At 44.3% G+C, this 19,088-nt stretch overlaps 2 protein-coding genes across 3 annotated transcripts in view; one reads left to right on the top strand and one right to left on the bottom strand.

The window, feature by feature from the left end:
* The window catches only part of GLG1 (golgi glycoprotein 1), a 174,720-nt gene extending 169,415 nt beyond the window's left edge, over window positions 1–5,305 (top strand). The window contains exon 27 of one of the 2 annotated variants that reach the window (XM_007477507.3): window positions 3,543–5,305. In XM_007477507.3, coding sequence (XP_007477569.1) covers window positions 3,543–3,633 — 91 coding nt within the window. In that variant the 3' untranslated portion in view covers window positions 3,634–5,305. Of the gene's footprint in view, window positions 1–463 lie in introns of both variants that reach the window. The other variant, XM_007477508.3, reaches the window with a different exon arrangement.
* Window positions 5,306–14,691: 9,386 nt separating this feature from the next.
* Window positions 14,692–19,088, bottom strand: LOC103105650 (immunoglobulin gamma-1 heavy chain-like). The gene is made up of 5 exons (XM_007477509.2): window positions 18,956–19,088; window positions 16,748–17,107; window positions 16,164–16,463; window positions 15,861–15,926; window positions 14,692–15,491 (listed from the first exon to the last, which is right to left on the bottom strand). Exons 1-5 carry the CDS (start codon window positions 18,993–18,995, stop codon window positions 15,271–15,273), a joined length of 987 nt encoding a protein of 328 aa, XP_007477571.2. The 5' UTR covers window positions 18,996–19,088; the 3' UTR covers window positions 14,692–15,270.

Raw genomic sequence — 19,088 nt, forward strand, 5'->3', positions numbered from 1 at the left:
GGTTCCAGGGCCTGAAGGATTTCTTAAGATCTCCGCACATTAAGCGAAACATGGGCCGATAGAAACTGAATTGGGGAGACTAAGCTTTTGTGAAGCCAGTCACTCCATGGAACTGCACTGAAAGGCTGCGTCCCACGCCCCTTGATAGTTAGAGCCCAGCCACCACCTTCCAGCAAGCCAGCTTGCTGATTTGAGCCGCTTTTGAGTTGACCCTTGTGTGACTCCAGAAGCCCTCTGCTTCACCTCAAGACACTGACTGGAATTAGAAGTGCCCCCTGGGATGTGGATGTAGTTGGGGGAAGGAGGAAGGTTATCAAAGAGAGTTTGGTTCATTTGGTGTTTTTTAATATTTAATTATAGGCTATCAAAACTCAGTTTGCAAAGGAAAGGAAGTCTCAGTGTGTCTCTTGTAATTGAGCAACTAGAATAACAGCTGACTATCCAAACATTCTAAACTCTCTAGGAATAGACCCTCCTGGGCAGAGCTCTGATGCCAGAGGAGGGACTAAGCATGCCTAAGAAAAAGTGATCCACAGCTGGGCTGGGTGAAGAATACACATCCAGAAATGACACCGTCTTCTCCTGTTTGCCATGCACACCAGCCCTGGAAGCCCTGGATGAATATGATGTTTCCAAGACTCATTATCCCTTCCTGCTTCTGAGCTGAGAAAGGAATCTTTGCTCACATAGTACCCTAATCCAGGGCCTGTCTCCCTTCTCCCCCCTTGTAAAGAGGATTGGGGAATGAATTTTGGTCCATTCCTTGAGTACCTTAGGTTGAGTGTTGGGCTTCAAGTCACAGTGGCTGCACAAGAGGGCAGCATGTACAGTACGAGATAGATAGATATAATATATATTTTATTAACCTGTTAGATGTGTCCACATATTATGTGCTGGAGTATTCTAAATGATGTGCCTAAAACTGTCCATGTAGGCTGAGGCTGATTTCATAATTAATTTCCATTCCTTCACCATTTCCAGTTCTTTTCCCCCTGCCTTACTAAGAATGACCTGGTATTTCCATCACATGATCGCAAGATAGAGAGTGTATCTGATTGTGGACCAGCTGATCTAGGTTACTTTCTGTGTATAAATTGACATGTATATGAATACTGTGATTTCTTTTGCTACCCTTCTTGAGTGCTAAAGAGGATTCAAAGATAGATATTAGGTAAAGATGCCTTTATTTGTTTCCACCTCTCATAAACCACAGATTGGAGAGGAAATGGTCTCTGTTGTGATCTTCTCTCCTGAATGTTAGTGGAGTAGGATTGCCTCTCATCTTGGATCCAGTCAGAGCAAAAACTACTGTGAATTTCGAAAGGCATAATCGAACTCCTAGAAGTCAAACAGTCTGCTTTACTCTCCTTAAACAGTTGTTATTCACATATACAAGGAAGCTGAAGACTGCCCATTCCCTTCAGTCTTGTTCATACTGTTTGCTTAATTTTACTTACATAGATGACTTGAGGGTTTTTTCCTCCAGAGAGAATACCTCCAAATTAATGAAACTTGAAGCTCAAGGGTACATAAATTCTCTTTTTCCCGTCACTACCCAACTCCAAGCCATAAGGGAATTGAATTTTTTGCTGTAAGAAGGGGTTCCAGTGGTAGAGGGAGAGAGTAGTTCATTGAAAATTATGAGAGAGAGAGAGAGAGAGAGAGAGAGAGAGAGAGAGAGAGAGAGAGAGAGAGAGAGAGAGAGAGAGAGAGAGAGAGAGAGAGAGATTGCTTTAAAGAAAAAAATATCAATTAAACTTTTTTTTTTAAGAGTAGAGTAAACACATTCATCTTTTCTCCACTGCTATAAGGAAAGACCCTTAGGATTGCTATTTAAGTATAACAAAGTAAGGAGGTGGGAGAGTAAAAACCTGTGCCAAAAAATCATCTGAATAAATCCCTGGGGCACACCATTCCCAATGATATCTAACATAGGTCTTGATGGATCAAATCAGTTTCTCCCATCTAGAGAATGATTTCTCAATTTCTTAAGGTTTTCCCTTATATAAGAATGTTAACTGCTTGTGTTTAGTAAAGAAAGGATTCTGATAGCCCTACTACACAGGTTTCAAAGTCTTAATGCCCTTTAAAATTTATCAGCTTAAGACTGCATACCTTTTTTTTACCCTTAAAAGTAGTGAACTGTGCTAGTTCTCTACCCATTAGCTGAGTTAGAAATTCAAAAGGAAGTTTGGCTCTTGAACCTTTTGAAATGATCAAACTAGGAACCAAAACCCCACTTCCTCTAATTGCTTATGGGTAAGTTTTAATGACCACTGTCTTTTATCTTTAGGGGGGCAGTATTGGTCACAGTCTAAGGCCTGAGTAGTAGGTTCTGGTCATAATGTCCTAAGCAAATGCCATTCTATTTTCCAAGTCTAGGTGTCCTACATCAACTCAGCCACTTGACAGTTGAGGGTTCAAGATGCCATGATTACAATACCCAGAGATAAGATCTGTGAGCACCTTTGCAACTGACCCTATTGAATATGGTCACCACTAAAGAGATAAATAATACTTTTACTTCCTGTTTGTCAGGTTTACTTACCTGATGTCCAGCACCAATCAGATTAGAGGGAAAAGTTTCTTGCCATCAAGTGATAGCATTAAGCCTCAAACTAAGTGACTAACAAGGGCTCTAAGGTTTATTAAATGACCCCATCCAGACATACAAAAGAAAGTGGTGCAGGCCCTTACCAAGAAATAATACAACAGCTAGTTAACAAAATAGCCGGTATCCATTGGATTTTGGTTGGCATCTCATTCCAACACCCACCAAGGATCCTTGCTACCGTTCTCCAAAAGGAACTTGGATATCCAGCTCACATTTTGGGCATGCCATTCATTATTCAAAAAACCAGAAACTTAGGTAAACTGGCTGGAGTAGAATCAATTTGGATCTATACTGGGCCACTAGTAAGAAGCCAATTACATATGTGGAGATCTTTAATAAGGATTCTAAGGGAAAGCAGATTCTAGAGCACTCTATTCTCTGAAATTGCTATTACCCAAAGAAGAGTCTTTGGGGAAGAAAAGTAGTATGTTATGATTCTTGGTAGAACCAGTGCCTGTATGAACAAGATAGTCAGATATTTTCAGGAGAAAAGCCTCTAGTGGGGGAAAGAATCTGACCTTGAGAAATATATATATACACAAATATATATTTTTTTTTTTCAAAAGATCTGAGAATTTTTCAAGGAGATAACCCCACTGTAAAGAAGGAACTTTCATTTTTTGTACCCTAAAGATGTCTTCTAGCTGTCACTTCTACTTCCAGGGTTACCTGATCTAGGGACCCCCAAAGCTAAGTTAGAACATTCTTGGGAAACCAGAGCTACTTCAGGGCCTTGCTACAAGGCAGCATTTACTTCAAGTTATTTGTTAATAAATATTTTTGTATTGAGTTTACTTCTAGAATCTTTAATATATCATTTAATCCTCCCAGAGAGAGTTGGGAAAGCAATACTATTAAAGGTTGATAAAAATTTAAGTTTTCCTTTCATCTGCTAGGAAAGCAAATGTCAGATTTCATTTTCTCCTAGGAGAACACACCTAGGATATGTCATCAGCCTGACATCACCTTACAGAAGTATTGACAGGAGTTTACAACTTTCCATTAAAGTTAGAAAGTGAGTATTAATCCCTTAGTCTGACAGTTGCCCATCCAGTTTCTTCATTCTATACTGTATTTATTCTCAGTTGGATCAGAACTAAGTCTTTTTTCTGCATCAGTATGGCCTTCAAAATACTTTACACCCTGGATTTCTCTGGCTACCACCCATCCTTCACAAAGTCTCCACTGGAGTTCTACAGAGATCTAGGTTCCTTTAAATCCAAAATCTGAGAGGCAGACAAGATAGGAGTGAGGGGGAGGTAGAATGAGTGTTGTTTCAGAGAATGAGGACTACCTTTCGAATAAACCAAAATCAACCCATCCATCCCTCCTTTGTTTTGACTCATAAATGAAGCCTGCTGCCATCTTCTCCACAAGGCAGACCATTGTTGTTGAACTCTGGGTTTGGGAACATAAGAGATTAGCCTGTCAGCTGTCTCCAGCCTTAATATTACAAGTATTCCACCAGCCCCTCATCCAGCCAGTGAGAGGGTCTGTAATTCCCACAGTCGACTCCTAGAAGAGAAAGAAGAATGTGTCTTTTCAAACTGTGAATACTTTTACCTGTTCTTTATTTTTTCAAATTCTGGGTGTATAAGAGCACAGAAGTCAGAATGCTAGAGTTGTATATCCCTATTTGAATCATCTAGTTTTGTAAAATGTGGTATTCTGTTGCATTAAAATTTTAGTACTGTACCCTTCTCTGAACCCCTTCTCTTCCCATTTTACACGTGACATTTACTGTATTTGACTCTGGCTCCTCTTTGCCTTTTTTTGATATATCTCTAGAGGTGGCTAACTTTCTAATGAGATTCCTCTTTGGCCCTCCTCACCCACCTCTTACTACCACTACTGCTTTTTCATGGTTTGGGTAGCCATCAACCTAGACTGGTATATCTAGGTTCCTGGGGTCTTGTCCTCATGTCGTTCAGGCTCTAGGGGAAGCCTCTCAGCTAGAGCACAAGGCTGTAGAAGAATGTGACAGCCCAGAGCTGGAAGTTAATGAATCCTGTAGTGATCTACTACCCCATTCTCTTCTTCATCCCATGAGCAGACTACCAAAGAGAGAGAAAGAGAACCCTTCCTCCCCTCCCCCACTCCCACCATATGTTGGGGTTTATAGGGATCTTGGTAGTAGAGAAATTTGGGATCTGGAGTGGAGTTAGGGTGGTACTTACTCCCTCCACTTCACTCCTTGGCCCAAGCATCTGTTATTTAGCACCTAATAAACCTGAGCTCAGAGGTACCAGGATCTGGGAATTGCTCCCCATGTTCAGACAGGAGCTGGGGGGTGGAGGTGGGCATTGAGTAGAATAGTGGATGACCAGGGAGGATCAAGCAGAAAGTCCAGACTGGAAGGTGGTTAGCACCATTACCATGTTGTCAGCCTCTCCAAGGGCAATGTCTCAAGTCAATCAAAGCATTGAAATAAGACAGCAAGTGCTGTGGGTTATCTTAGACCTTTTTTTAAAAAAGAAAAGAAAAGGAACGAAGAAAAAAGAGGGAAAAAAGAAATAAAAATAAGACTCTTTTGTAAATTGTTTTCTGTGTATAAAATTCTGGCCGTTCCTTGTTTTTACATGTTCATGATGTGTAATTTTGAGATGTTACTGAGATTCTGAACATAATGTGCATTTTTTTCTGTACAGATGAAATGGGAGAATTTAATAAAAAAAAAAGAGTCTGCAGGTTTTTACTTGTTAAATTCTTCTGTCTGTGATGAATGGGAAGTTACCAGTCATTCCATATGCTACTGTAAGTTGATGAAACAAAACTAAAACACATAGTTTTTATCCACTGAAGGGAGAAAATAAGCTGCAGAAACAAAATTCCCATCTAACCTGCAAGGCTTATTAATGCTATGTCTCCTCCATCTGCTCCCTTATAGATTAGATAATAGAGGTTTCTGAAATGGCTGGAGTTGAAACAACACATAGAGAAACATAGCACATCAGAGCCAGAAGGAACATTCATTAGAGAACATCTTTAGAAAATAGACCCAGAAATCACACGTCGGCTATGGGGGGTGGGAGGGAGGAAAAGAAAATGATCTTTGTCTTTAATGAATAATGCTTGGAAATGATCAAATAAAATATTATTTAAAAAAAAGAAAATAGACCCAGAGAGAGGGTAAGTGACTCATTCAGGTCACTCAGACAGGGGAAGAACCCTGCCCATACTGTAGGTATCAAGTTCTCTCCCTTCTTTCTCATTTATTTTCTGCTTTTTGAGTTCATCGAATCAGCTCTCCACCCTCTCCATTCAAAAGGAGGCAGGGAAAGGCCCTGAGGATCTGGGGGCCATGATAAAGTTCACAAAAATAGATCATCTATTTAGCCATTGAGTTCATCCCCTCATTTTACATACCGGGAAGCCAAACCACTCTGGAGAGATCAGTCATTTAGTTTAGTATGTGTTTACATACCTCCTATTATCCAGGTCTTGTGCCTAACCTTATACAGTGGCAGAGGTGGACTTGAACTCAAACCTTCTGACTCAAAAATCCATTGTTCTATTGTGAATCTTAAAAACTACTCTGACTGTACTTTAGAAGATTTGATTTTAACCTATTTCCTTATTGTAACAGTGGAGATACTTGGTCTAACAAAAATCAGGAATGTCTTGGGAACTTTACTCCACCCATACTTAGACATACTTTAGGGGAAGATAAAAGTTGTAAACTCCTGATTGAACAATGAAGGTACTTAACTCATACCTTATAGTGAAGCTAGAACTATAAGCTAAGTCTATTTTCAGAACTACTACAAAAAGGTGTTGTTACCTGTAAAGGTTAAATTAATCACCAAAAAGTCAAGTAACTCACAAAAGGTAAGCTTAACAAAGAAGTGTGAAGTACCTCAGAAGATATATATAATCTAACCAGAGAAGGTGAAAACTAAGAATGGGCAGTCCTGGAAAAAAAGCGTCTACTGTGATTGGTAGATGTAAAAATTTAGGGGAGGTGACATAAGAGAAAATTTCTTTAAAAGGAAGGGGTAAAAAGTCAGTTGAGAAAATTCAGTTCGGAGTGGATATTCTGAACTTAGTTCAGGAAATTGAGTTCAGTGGACGACTGGAACCCAACTTGGAGACGGTCTCATGGTGAGAGATAAAACTGACTCCCTTACCTTTAGGCTCAGGGAGGCAAGGCCACTTTGGCCTCCCTGCCTGGCTCCTGCCTGGCTCCTGCCTGGCTCAGCCTGAGTCAGAGCAGTTTAAATTAATTCTCTCTCTCCTTTCCTTAATTCCTTCTCTCTATATTAATTAAAATCTCCGTGATCTCCTTCACTTCCTTCATTTTTCTTGCTTTTTTTTTCTCCCATAAAATGGCTCATGTGGAAACCTTTTGCATGGCTTCATTTATATAATGGGTATTTGATTTCTTGCCTTCTCAATGGTGGGAAGAAGGGAGAGAATTGGAAAATTTAACCCATGGGAGCTAATAAAATGAAGAATAGGCCTTAGGATAGAGCCCTCCAGTTTAACCACAGTAATTGGGCAGAAGTTTATCTCCAGTAAAGGAGACTTTCAAGAAGCTGCCATGTAGGAGGAGGGGAACCAGGTGTCTTGAAAACTCAGAAAAGATTATTAAGGAGAAGAGAGTGACCAACAGTGTGAAAGGCTTCAGAGACATCAAGAAGGATTAAGACTGAGAAAATGCCCCTGGGCTTAGCAACTAAGAGATCAGTAATTTTTGAGAAAATTCTAGTGGAATGGTAAAGTCAGAAGTCAGATTGTAGAGTGTTAAGAAAGTAAAAGGAGAGAAAGTAAACACTTACTATAGATGGCCTGGCATAGGATTGTGCATTGAGAGGGTTTTCTCTTCAGTAAAGGGTCTCCTTTATGGGCGATGGCTAAGGAAGAAATAGTGGCAGATGGTGGTATATGGGATGAGGAGAAGAAAAAACTCTTGGCACATGGCCTTAGCCAAGAGGGTAGGAAGGAGAGGCATGTGAGGTTTATAAAGGGATTGTAGTGAATGGGGTGTTGAGTTGATAAGGAAGGTATAAAAGGATTATGCAGCAGCAGTGAGTGCCCAGGCAGAAGTTTCATGATATTCTCCAGCTTCTTTCAACAGCCCATGCTCTAAAGCAAAGCCACCAATGGTGTAAGTGACTCATGACCCATTGCTGAGGCTTGGCAGGGCCAGACCAGCAGTACAATAAGGCGACAAGGGACCCAGAGGACAGTGCTAAATTGAACTGATTCATCAAGAGGTCAAGATGGCAAAAGAGCAGAACTAGGACGGGTGATGTCCTGAGAAACAAATGAAGGATTGGAGGTTATTTTGTGAAGAACAGACTAGGGTTTGGGGGTTGCAAGACAGAAGGAATGGTGGGATGATGATCTGCTATAGGATGAGGGAAGTTCAGTTTATGTACATAGAAGGGGTACCTTTGGATGATGGCGAGGCGAAAGTTATAACCGTTTAACTTACTATGGCTGCTTTGGGTAAGGAACGATATGTGAGATAAAGACATTTGAGAGTATTGGTTCCATTGGTCCACTACTCTAAGAAGTAGGAGTTGGGAAAGAAAAATTATAAACCAGGCACTGAGTACATTGAAGGGAAAAAAGGGGAATGTCCCAAAGTTTGGGAGATAACAGATACCAGATGTTTAAGTGGATAGTAAATATGGATCCAGTTAGCATCCATTATGGTTGAGAGAATCTGGAAATGGCAATAAGGAGGCCAGGAATGTTCTGACTCCCCAACCTCAGCTAGTAAGGTGGGGGTGAAAGTATAGCCAGTCCTAGAAAGGGAGAGACTGTCATCAGGAGGGAGCCAAATGAATGGGAAGGGAAAAGAAAGCAGGTGGAGTTTGTTTCCTGGGTAACAGATTCTGGAGAGGCAGGAGAAGGGCTGGTCTTCAGAATGAGATTTGCAGGGAAGAATACCACTTCCTTGGGAATAGGATTTAAGTGATGACCTCAGGGCTTTCAGAACCCCTGGGTTAGGCAGAGTTTGTTAATTGAAGTGTAATGAATTTAAAGAGATTTTCATTTTCCTCTGGGGTCTGTCTGACCTGTGGAATTCCCTCTGCACAGCAGGCAGTTCAGGGTAGGAAACTAGTACTTAAAGCTAAAGGAATGGTGTTACTCCCTTTCCCTCTAGGCAGCAGACCAGGCTGGAGATAAGGCTGAGTGGCCTTTCACTTGCTCCCTAGAAAGGAAGACTTTGATGTTGAATAGAAAGACCTCCAAGCATTTGCTTAACTTTTCAGAGAGCTTTCACATGTTATTTGCGTGTCATGATAGCGCTATGAGAAAGCTAAGATGCTTGTCCCCATTTGAGACCAGAGAAAACGAGTACAGCTTAACTTGTATAGCAGTGTGTACCTAATTAGTGGCATAGCTGGGCCTAGAAGGACCGGGGGATTCTGAAACTCCCTTCCCGTGCTCCTCCCAGCCCTGACTTTAGCCTGTCACTGTCCCCATAGCCTTGGAGTCTTAGAATTGGCCCCTCTTGGAGTGGAGCTATGGTCATCCCTGAAATCTCGTCCACAAGTTGCTACAAATCTCTGATCTATTCCATCCTCACTTAACAGATTTTTTTAAACCGAGAAAGACCTAGAAAGATGAAGTAGCTTGTATACCATTCATTATGTAAGACAGACAACATTCTTTTCTTTGTCCATACCAAAGAGAAAGAGAACCCTTCCTCCTGAAATTAGAAGGCCCAAGGCCTGGGTTCACATTCTGCTGCCATACTAGCTAGCTTTGTGACTCTGGGCCAGATACCTAAACCTCTTCTGTACGTACATTGTTAGAGAAAATGCCCTTTCTGCTCTGGTTTCTGCTAGGGGTCTTTTCAACCTTGACCTAAAAGAGGCAGAGTTTAATCTAGAGAAGGAGAGGAAGGAAGGACAGGGTTCAACAGCTCTGGGGTTATAAGGTCTGTGCTCTGGGTCTGGGTGTGCAGAGGAAGTGAATTCATACCACGGATGGTAGAATGTGGCAAGTGCTTGACCTTAAGAACCTGTAGCAAACTCTCTTCCGTGCTTCTTGTTCCTGGGAACAAGATGAGCCCTTCCTGAAGGGCCTTCCTATGAAGGAGTTTAAAGACCACCCCCAGCACATTCTAAGTGGAGAGGGAAGAGATGGGGCCGTTATCTTACCTTCTGCAAGAATGCCTAGAAAAGCAACCCCAAACTGCCTTTAAAAAAATGAACCGGGGCCATTTGCGGCAGTCTAGTGTGTGTGTGTGTGTGTGTGTGTGTGTGTGTGTGTGTGTGTGTGTGTGTGTGTGTGTGGAATTGTAAGGGGTTGGATTAGCTTATTTAAGAGTATGGTCACCAGGAATTAACCAATTCTAAATTATTTTTAGCAATTTATTTGTAAAATAGAGGGAAAGTGAAAGTAGAGAAATGAGAAAAAGGGCAGAGTAAGAAATTTAGCTTAAGGAGCTAGACTATTGCTCAAGCCCTAGCTTTATTCTGGTAGGGCTCCAGAAGCCCCCATGGGAGTGCCTAAGGGTCATTTAACAAAGGTTTTAGACAGGAGGCCTCCTCCTAGACAAGGGGCCCCTCCAGAAGCTAGTTTCTCCAGGAAAGCCAGGGAAGGGAGTCAGCCTTTTTCACTCACCCATGTGGTAGTTCTAAGAAAAAATAGAAGCAGGCCAAGATCCTCAGCAGGAGCGGTTTTAGTGGAGGCTAGTACCTCTCAGAACAAACCAGGGAAAGGAGTCAGTTTTTCTCACTCACCCATATGGTAGTCCTAATAGAAGCAGTCTTCAGCCAGAGCTCCTCCAGGGTCAAGTTCAAGGCGAAAGATTGCGTCACAGGAAGTTCTTGGCAATTTTAAAGACCATTCCTTTTCGTCACTTCCTGTGACTTCCTTCCATTTCACATAGACCAATTACAGCTAAAGCTTTGTTTAGAATTTCCCAGGGGACAGTCAGTTCTGATTCATCACCCACTATCCCACACGTGGGTCACAGACCTCCCCCACTTAAGGATAAGTGGTGTGTATACACTTCTGGTGATTAAATCTAAAAATGGGCAGGGGAGAGAGAATTCCATCTTCACACTAGGGAGAGCCGGATCTATTTACTAGAGCCCCAGATTGAGAGCAGAGATGTAATCCTGCTCCTGATTCCAGCTATCTTTGTCATTTAACCTCACAGGGCCTCAGTTTCTTCATTGGTGGAAACGGGAAATTAACCCTGTTGCTAACTGCCAAACATAGGTGTTTTGAAAATCAAATGAGATCAGGGACATGAAAACACTTAGAAATAGCCGTTTCCAGTGTTAGTGTCTAACCTTAATGTATACTTTGAGTTCTTGAAGGTGGTCAGAAGTGCCTTCCCTCAGACCAATGGCTGTGCAATACAGAGCCAGTGGAGAGCCCTAGCTGGAATGGAATTGTTTGGCTCTAGTTAAGACAAGATCCCAGAAACAATCATTCAACCTGTTAGATTTTTAGAGGTTCCAGTTGGATTTGAAGACTCTCCATCAAAACAGACTGATTTTCCACTATGTGCCCTATGCTCTAGAGAAATATAGAACTTATGCTGCTCAGATTTTTATTGTTTCTGGGGCATTTTTGTTTGTTTTTAATCCTTACCTTCTATTTTAGTGTGAAATCTAAGAAGAACAGTAAGGGGTAGGCAAACAGACTTGCCCAGGGTCACATAACTAGGAAGTATCTGAGGTTAGATTTGAATCCAGGTCCAAACAATATCCACTGTACTATCCAGCTGCTCCCTTCTGTCCAGTTGTAATGCTAGAACATATGGTCTGTGTGACCGTGTTTTCTCCTTGAGGAAAATTGAACATAGAATTGATATATCTCAACATCTTGGCTGACATTTTAAGTCTGGAAAGGGGGACCCCTAAAATTTTTGCAAGGTGTTTACATTTCTGGTGACCAAGAAGATTTGATGAGTACCCATAATCTTCTGATATTCTCCTTTCTGCTATCCCTCAGCCATCTATTAGTAACAAATTCCTCAGCTGAAGAAAGCCAAGTCCTAAACTTTAAAATTAAATAGGCAACCAATCATGCTACTGAGCAGCATAACCCAAATGGGGAAAATGCTATTTCTTGTTTATCTAAAAATGGGTTGTGGAAAAGCAACTGCCTGACTACAGGGGTGGAGGGGACATGTCTGAGGAGAGACTCTAAACGAACACTCTAATGCAAATACCAACAACATGGAAATGGGTTGGAATCAAGAACACATGTGATACCCAGTGGAATCGCGTGTGGGCTATGGGAGAGGTGGGGGGGCAGAGGAAAAGAAAATGATCTTTGTTTCCAATGAATAGTGTTTGGAAATGACCAAATAAAAATTAAAAAATAATAAAAATGGGTTGTGATCCCAGAAAATATATCACAGTGTAGATATCTAGTACTGTTCCTGGGGATACCTATAATAACAGGATATGTTGCAGTTCATATATCTCTCTTTAAGAGAAAATTGACTAATAGCCTGAGTAACCTAGAGATTCAAATAGAAAATGCATCTTGGCCTCAGCCTGTACAATGCATTTCCCATCCAATCAATCGGTGCTATGACACTAAAATTACCTGAGGAATCAACTGTGTCAGTTTGTTCCCCTCCAAATAGTAAAGAAGTCTCTGTAAAGGAGCATTGGAATTGGGGGAGGGGGGGAGGAGGGCCGGGGACTTAAATTCAGTCCCTGTATCCTGTCACACACATTGTGTTTGCTGATTGTTTTCAGATCTAATTCTGTTTGTTAAGTTACTGTGTTTTGACTATTGGTTGTGTGTTCTGCTGCATATAACTGAATTGGAGAAAATACCATTGTAAAAGTCCAGAAAAATTTAATTGATTTTAAAGGACCTTCTGAAGCGAAGTGCCTATAATATTGCCCACCCCTGCATTTATAAAATATAATGAATGAAAAATCTGAAGTGCTTTTTGCTATTGTAGTCCTCGCCTCCACATTAAAATGGACGGGACATATAAAAGACATGCCTTTTAGAGCTGTTACAGTCTCATGCCAAAGGAGGGAGCAAACTCAAGGGGTTTGGTTACCCTGTGATGGGTTATAGTCTTACACAGGAGGTGGGAAAGTTTTCTTAAGGGGCATGGTAACCCTAAATGGCCAATAAGAGGGAGCCTTTCTCATGAAGCCTAGTAACTTCTGAATGATTTATATATATATATGGAATGTCAACTTAAAAGTAGAGAACAAAACAGAAATTCCTGCTACAAAAGTTTTATATAAAGCTGTTTTCTAAATGAAAATTAATGTATCCCAAGTGGATCTGAATGTTGGTGAACACCCTCCTCAAAGGGGATTGTAGAATTGCCAAAAAACTAAAAAAAAACTAAAAAAAAATAAAGTCTTTTGAGAAAGAAACATTTCAGGAAAGAGAGCTTGATAACTTTAAATCTAGAAGATGAATTGTTTGAAGAAGGCGCCATGAAAATGCCTGAAGAAACCTCCACAGCATCAGAATGATCCAGCATAAACTTTGGAGGATACTGATTGACCTTTGGGGAGTTGAACACAAGAATTTTAAATGTAAACTTGTATGCCACAAGGGATTGCCCTGTAATTGGTTTATTGTCAATGCACCTAGCAAACATTGGTTTGCTCTCTCTCACTCTCCATCTCTTTCATTCCCCTCTTTTCTCTATTGTAGTTTCTGATTATGTAAAATGATTCATTGGGGAGAAGAGTATCCCAAAGAATCACAGAGGGATTGTAAAAGGGAATTCTTTGTTCTCTTTGAGTTTACACTTGTGAAAAGGATCCCTTTATTCCCTTTGCCTAGTTGGTGTTAACGCTTTGGTTAACAATAACTTTGAATCAACACAAGTTTGAACTAGGTGGAAGAGCTCTCAAACCACTTAGTGAATTCACATCCTACTTAGTGCTAGGTGAGAAGCTAGCAAGATACTTGGAGAGCTCCACCCTTTTTTTTTAACTCAAATAGTCAGAAACTTGTGAATTCTTTTAAGAGTTCACGCCCTCAGAAACTGTGAACCCTTTTGATGAGTATCCACCCCTCAGAAGGTGCAAACGAGTTCCCACAAACACTGGGCAGTGCTAGACAATTTGGAAGCTGTGATTGGCCCCTGTGAAGAGGGGAGGAGACAAGAAGCCACTATAAAAGGCACTGAATTTCTGAAGCTAGAGAGAGTGGACTCCAAGAAGGAAGTTGACTTCAAGAAGAAGGTCTCAAAGAAGAAAGTCAGCCTTGGGAGTCAGCTTCAGCTCCAGTTATTGTCTTGATCTGCCTCTTGGAGGGAACTTGGGCGAGTGGATAACTGGTTTTCCCTTCCTGTCTTCTGGAGATAGTTTAATTCTGGTTGAAGGTTAATAAGTCCTGGCTGAGCCAAGCACTGGAACAATATTTAGTTAGATAGGTTAATGTCTTCTCTACCCTTTTGTATTTCTTTACTTTCACTCTTTTCACTGCTTTTGTAAATAAAAGCTATTAAAATCATTTTTTACTTCGAGCATATATTTTAGTCAAACCATTAAAATTTAACCCTGACTATAAGGGGTAAAAATTATGGTTAGACTGAATATTTAAGAGTATGGTTGCCAGGAATTTAATTACTAAATTCCAAATGAATTACTCAAGTCAGAATGACTTTTTATGATAGTTTATTTACAAATAGAGAGAAAGAAAGGGAGGAAAATTAGAGAGAGATAGCTACTCCTGCCTAGTCCAAACCAGGCTGGCTTTCAGAGGCCCTAGCGGGGATGGTGGGGGTGCCAGAGGATTAATTAAACAAGACTTCCATCCACAAGGCCTCCTCCAAGACAAGGGGCCTCTCTGGAGGCTAAGAGCCAAGGAAAGGGAGTCAGCCCTTTTCACTCACCCATGTGTCAGTCCAAAGGGAAGCAGTCTGAAGAATCCAGGCCCAGGCTTCCCAGAGGACGTGGCTTCTGAGTTTGGTCCAGCTGTTCTGAAACAGTCACCCCCATCAAGCAAGTTTCACCCCTGCCAGAACAGATTTCCCAGCGTGGTGTCTTTGGAGCTGTTTATTCCCTACCCCTGCACTCTGCCCTTGTAGAAGGCAGCACTAGGGAGGTGGCCTCTAGGACCGATGTCTCCATCCTGGTCACACCACATCTGATGGCCCCGTTTTGGAAAGGACCGAAGCGCCACCTAGCCAGTTAAGTGTCTGAGACTGCATTTGAACAGGGTCGTCCGCTCTCAAGACCAAGTGCTCTATTGACATAGGGCTGCTTTAGTGACCTGGGGCAGAGTTCGAGACCTCCTGGTGGCTTAGTGGATCAAGAGCCAGGCCTGGGTCCAAATCTGGCCTCCGACCCTTCCTAGCTGTGTGACCCTGGGCAAGTCACTTAACCCCCATTGCCTTGCCTTTACTCTTCTTCTGCCTCGGAACAGATACATGGTATTGATTCTAAGACAAGGGTTTAAAAAATGGAAAAAAAGCAGACCTCCGAGGCACAGGATTAGCCTGGAAATGTTGTTCTAGAGCTTTTATTTCATGTGTCACCAAGGACACGTTAACGTTTCCACACCTGCTTTCCCAAGTCATATGAATGAACTTCTCTCCCTCCTCCTCCCTCCCGGTGCGGGCAGGCGTCCGGGGGCAGCCAGGGTCAGGCAGCTCTCAGGGGTCCCCAGTCTGGAGCTCGGCCTTCCCACCCGCCCCTGCCTCGCGCCCTCCGCACCACTTCCTCATGTTTTGTTGCATTTATTCACAAACTGTTTTGAGTGCAAAAGGGAGAGCAGAGGGGTGGGAGGGACGGGAAAGCCGACAGAAGTGGGGGACTTGAGCTCCCCCCTCGCCCCCCAGCGGACAGTCCGGGGCGTCTCCTGGCCCGCAAACTGAGCAGGAGCAGCAGCACCCAGAGCTGAGCGCCCCCCAGCAGCGCCAGGTAGCAGCGGCCGGCCACGGTGAGCATCCACTCCAGGCGGGCTGTGGGGAGAGAGTCAGAACGTCAAAGACAGCGTCCCCCCCCCTCCCCCTTCCAGGCCTGCTTTTCCACATTAAATCCAAGGGGAGCCAGAGACGTTCCTATTTGAAGATGGCCCCTCCCAAGCGGGATCTGGGTGAAACCAGCAGCCGCCCTCGTCTTTATCCGCTTCCCCTTTGCAGTCACCTCGCGAGAGGAGCCGCTTATCCCCTTTTTACAGAGGGGGACATGGAGGCCGAGATCCTGGGGGGGTTAAAAGCAGAGCCAAGACCAGAACGCAGGACTCGGGTATGGAAAGGCCGCGGAAGGAAGCCAGAAAGTTCAAGGATTGTTGGCCGCCTTCCTAGCCAGGAGGCCGGAAGTCACCCTACCTAGGGCATCCTGGTCCTCCTGGACCCCGCTGCAGGCCTCCCCGTGGGCCCACTGGTCCAGGTACCCTGGAAGAGAAGGGGAGGAGGAAGCCCATTAACAGACGGGGGTCCCCGGAACAACCCCCTCATCTAAGCGCTCCCGGGCCTCTGTCTCAACTCGGTTAGATGGAAGCACTTCCGACCCTGCCTTGGACCAAGGGCTCATCCGCCAACTTGGTGGCGATTGGGAGAGCCGGGTGAGGGGAGTCCCGGGGGTGGACGGTCCGTGGATGGCCAGGGAGAGCTGCCTCCGCATGCCCTCACCGTGCTCCTCAGGAGGCAGCCTCAGCATGGCGGCCAAGCTCGGGCCCTCGGGGCGGGCCTGGCAGGTCACGGTGCCTCCTAGAGCCCTGCTGGGCAGGTGCAGGATGCTGACCACCGCGTTATCCATGTCCTCCAGCAGGCTCTCCACGGCTCCCCCTTTCCGGAGCTGGCCCCCCAGCGTCCAGGAGAGCCTCGGAGAGCCAGCATGGTGCCCCTGGGCCACACACAGTACCGGAGAGCCTGGGCCTGAAGTGAGCACGCTCAGCTGAGGAAAGAGGGGGGCTGGAGGCAACTTCTCAGCTGGACAACAGATAGAAATGGGGAAGAGATCGCCATAAGTCCAAGGGGCCTTCCCTCCTCACCAGGCCCCTCTCCCTAGTTTCCAGCCCCATCCACCATGGAAAGCTCCGAATCTTTGGTTAGGATCCCCCTCACCCCTGTCCCCCCCTTGGTTCCTTCTCCCTCCCCCAAAATCTCTAGAATTCACCCCCTGGTGGCAGCAGCTCCCCCCCCCCCCCCAGGTCTCAATCAGCCAGTGTTGGAGACGTTTTGGCCAGCTCGGACCTCCCTAACCGGGGTCTTACCCCGATAGAGGAACTGAGTGCCTTCTCCAAAGATGTACTGGCCGGCGTTCCACAGAGCACAGTAGTAAATGCCCGTATCTGCAGGCCTGGCATTGCCCACAGTGAGGCGGGCGCTGTTCTCCTCAGGGTCCAGCTCAGCCAGGAAACGGGGGGCCACCCCAGGACCATAGCTTGGGGAAGCCCCCTCCCTCTGACTCAGCAGAAAGGTTGGCCCCTTCCCAGGAAGCTGCTGGTACCAGGACAGGACATGAGCACCCGCAGGGGTGCCCAGCACCTGGCACAGGATCTGTGGGTTTCCCTGTCCGCTGAACACAGAGATTTGAGGCTGGAACAAGGAAGGTGGAGGAGTTGCCTGAAAACCTGAGTGGGACAAAGAATGACCCATGAGCATCTCCTGAGCCCTGTTGTGTGCCAACGAGAAGGGGATGGCGAAAGGCGCATCCGTGTCCACTGGGCTTTGATCTCCCCTCATTTTCTTCTTTGCACCATTTAACCCAATTATCTAGTTCCTTCTTGAAACTTTCTATTCCCCTTCGTTTCCATGACGTTAACCTCTCCTTGTTCTCCCCTCCCCACTCCTCCTGATTCCCCTCTCGGCTCCAATGCCTGCTCTTCTCCAGTCAGGATTACCCCCCAAATCCAGGTCCTTGGTCCTCTTTTCTCCATCATCTCATGCACTAAGCTTCAACCATCACCTCTTTGCTGACCTAATAATAGTTAGCATGTAGATGGTACTTTAAGGTTGGCAAGGTTCTCATCTGTGCCTTACCACTCTGGAAGGGGGGTGCTATTATTTTCCCCATTTTTCACATGGGTAAACTGAGACAAACAATGACTTGTCCAAGGTCACCCAGCTCGTTATTTGAACTCAGATCTTCCTGACTGCAGGCACAACACTCTGCCCAGTCCACTATAACATCTCAAACCCAAACACAGATTCAAAATTGGGGATTAAACAGAAATTTAGGGGGCAGCTGGGTGGCTCAATGGATTGAGAGCCAGGCCTAGAAATGGGAGGTCCTGGGTTAAAATCTGCCCTCAGACACTTCCTAGCTGTGTGACCCTGGGCAAGTCACTTAACCCCCATTGCCTAGCCCTTACAGCCCTCTTCTGCCTTGGAACAGTACATAGCATTGACTCCAAGACAGAAGGTAAGGATAAAAATAAAAGGAATTTTCTAACTGCAAATCTTTATTTCTAGTTCTGTCTTCTTACCTAAACTCATCTCAGAATTTTAACTTTTTTTTTTAACCCTCACCTTCCATCTTAGAATCAATACTATTGTATTGGTTCCAAGGCAGAAGAGCAGTAAGGGCTAGGCAATGGGGGTTAAGTGACTTGCCAAGAGTCACACAGGTAAGAAGTGACTGAGGTCATATTTGAACCCAGGACCTCCCATCTCTGGACCTGGCTCTCAATCCTGTGAGGCACTTAACTGCCCTCCAAAATTTCGACTTTTCACTGAACATTTTCCACTACCCCATGAGACTTGGCATGTCCAAAATCAGATTCAACATAGACTCCCCAGAATTACCACTTCCACAAGGTATCACCATTCCCCGGGCACCTAGGCGATACTGCTCTGATTCTTTCCTTTTTTTTCATCCTCCTTGTCTAGAGTCCCATTCCATCTCCCTATTAAATCAGCCCACACTGGTCTTTCCTCTCTGAATTTTTATTGTCTATACCATTCACTTTAGCCCATAATTGGGTGCTAATTATTCAAGGACTGGACTTCCCCCACCCCCCCAGCCTCGGCCCAACCCCTTCCTTACCCCCTCCAAAACCCATAGCCACTTCCTCTTCAAAGCAGCATTGTCTGGGTGGGGAGCAAACCTTCAGGGCAGTAGGGGGAGGGAGAATAGAAGGGTCTGTTATTTCTGTTATAGAAAAATGGGGTTCCCCTCTGCTACACCTTAAAATTCCAACCCCGTCCGCCATAAAACTTTTGTTTCTTTTCTTTTGTTAGGATCACCTTAGAGGTCATCTAGTCCAACTATTTTACGCATTTAAAAACAACAAAAGTCTCCATCCAAGAAATAGCTCCCAAAGTTACCCCAAAGAGACCCCTTCTTTCATGGGACTTAAACTCCTAGGAATTACCCTTAAGAGCTGTCACTCTTCCCCCAGTCATCGCGCTAGTCCCTGTCCCCAAGAAAACAAATCAACAGGGACCTGAGGAGGAGAATGACAAGGCAAAGAACTCACCAGAGAGGGAAAGCAGCAACAAGCAGAGTAGGAGAGTCATGTTGGATGGGCTCTGGGGGGGATCTCAGCTTTCATTCCAGGGCATTGAGCCCCAACACAGAGCATTCACCTCTTCTCTGAACTGCCCCTTCTG

The sequence above is a fragment of the Monodelphis domestica genome, chromosome 1 (assembly GCF_027887165.1).
Source record: "Monodelphis domestica isolate mMonDom1 chromosome 1, mMonDom1.pri, whole genome shotgun sequence".
NCBI classification, from domain to species: Eukaryota; Metazoa; Chordata; class Mammalia; order Didelphimorphia; family Didelphidae; genus Monodelphis; species Monodelphis domestica.

What these genes read in the sequence shown, in the direction of transcription:
- LOC103105650 (XM_007477509.2), bottom strand. Translation starts at nt 18,995, where the DNA reads ATGACTCTCCTACTCTGCTTGTTGCTGCTTTCCCTCTCTG. An exon ending in GCTGCCTCCTGAGGAGCACG is followed by an intron (nt 15,927 to 16,163) that starts GTGAGGGCATGC and finishes CTTCTCTTCCAG; the next exon opens with GGTACCTGGACCAGTGGGCC. An exon ending in GGAGGACCAGGATGCCCTAG is followed by an intron (nt 15,492 to 15,860) that starts GTAGGGTGACTT and finishes CTCTCCCCACAG; the next exon opens with CCCGCCTGGAGTGGATGCTC.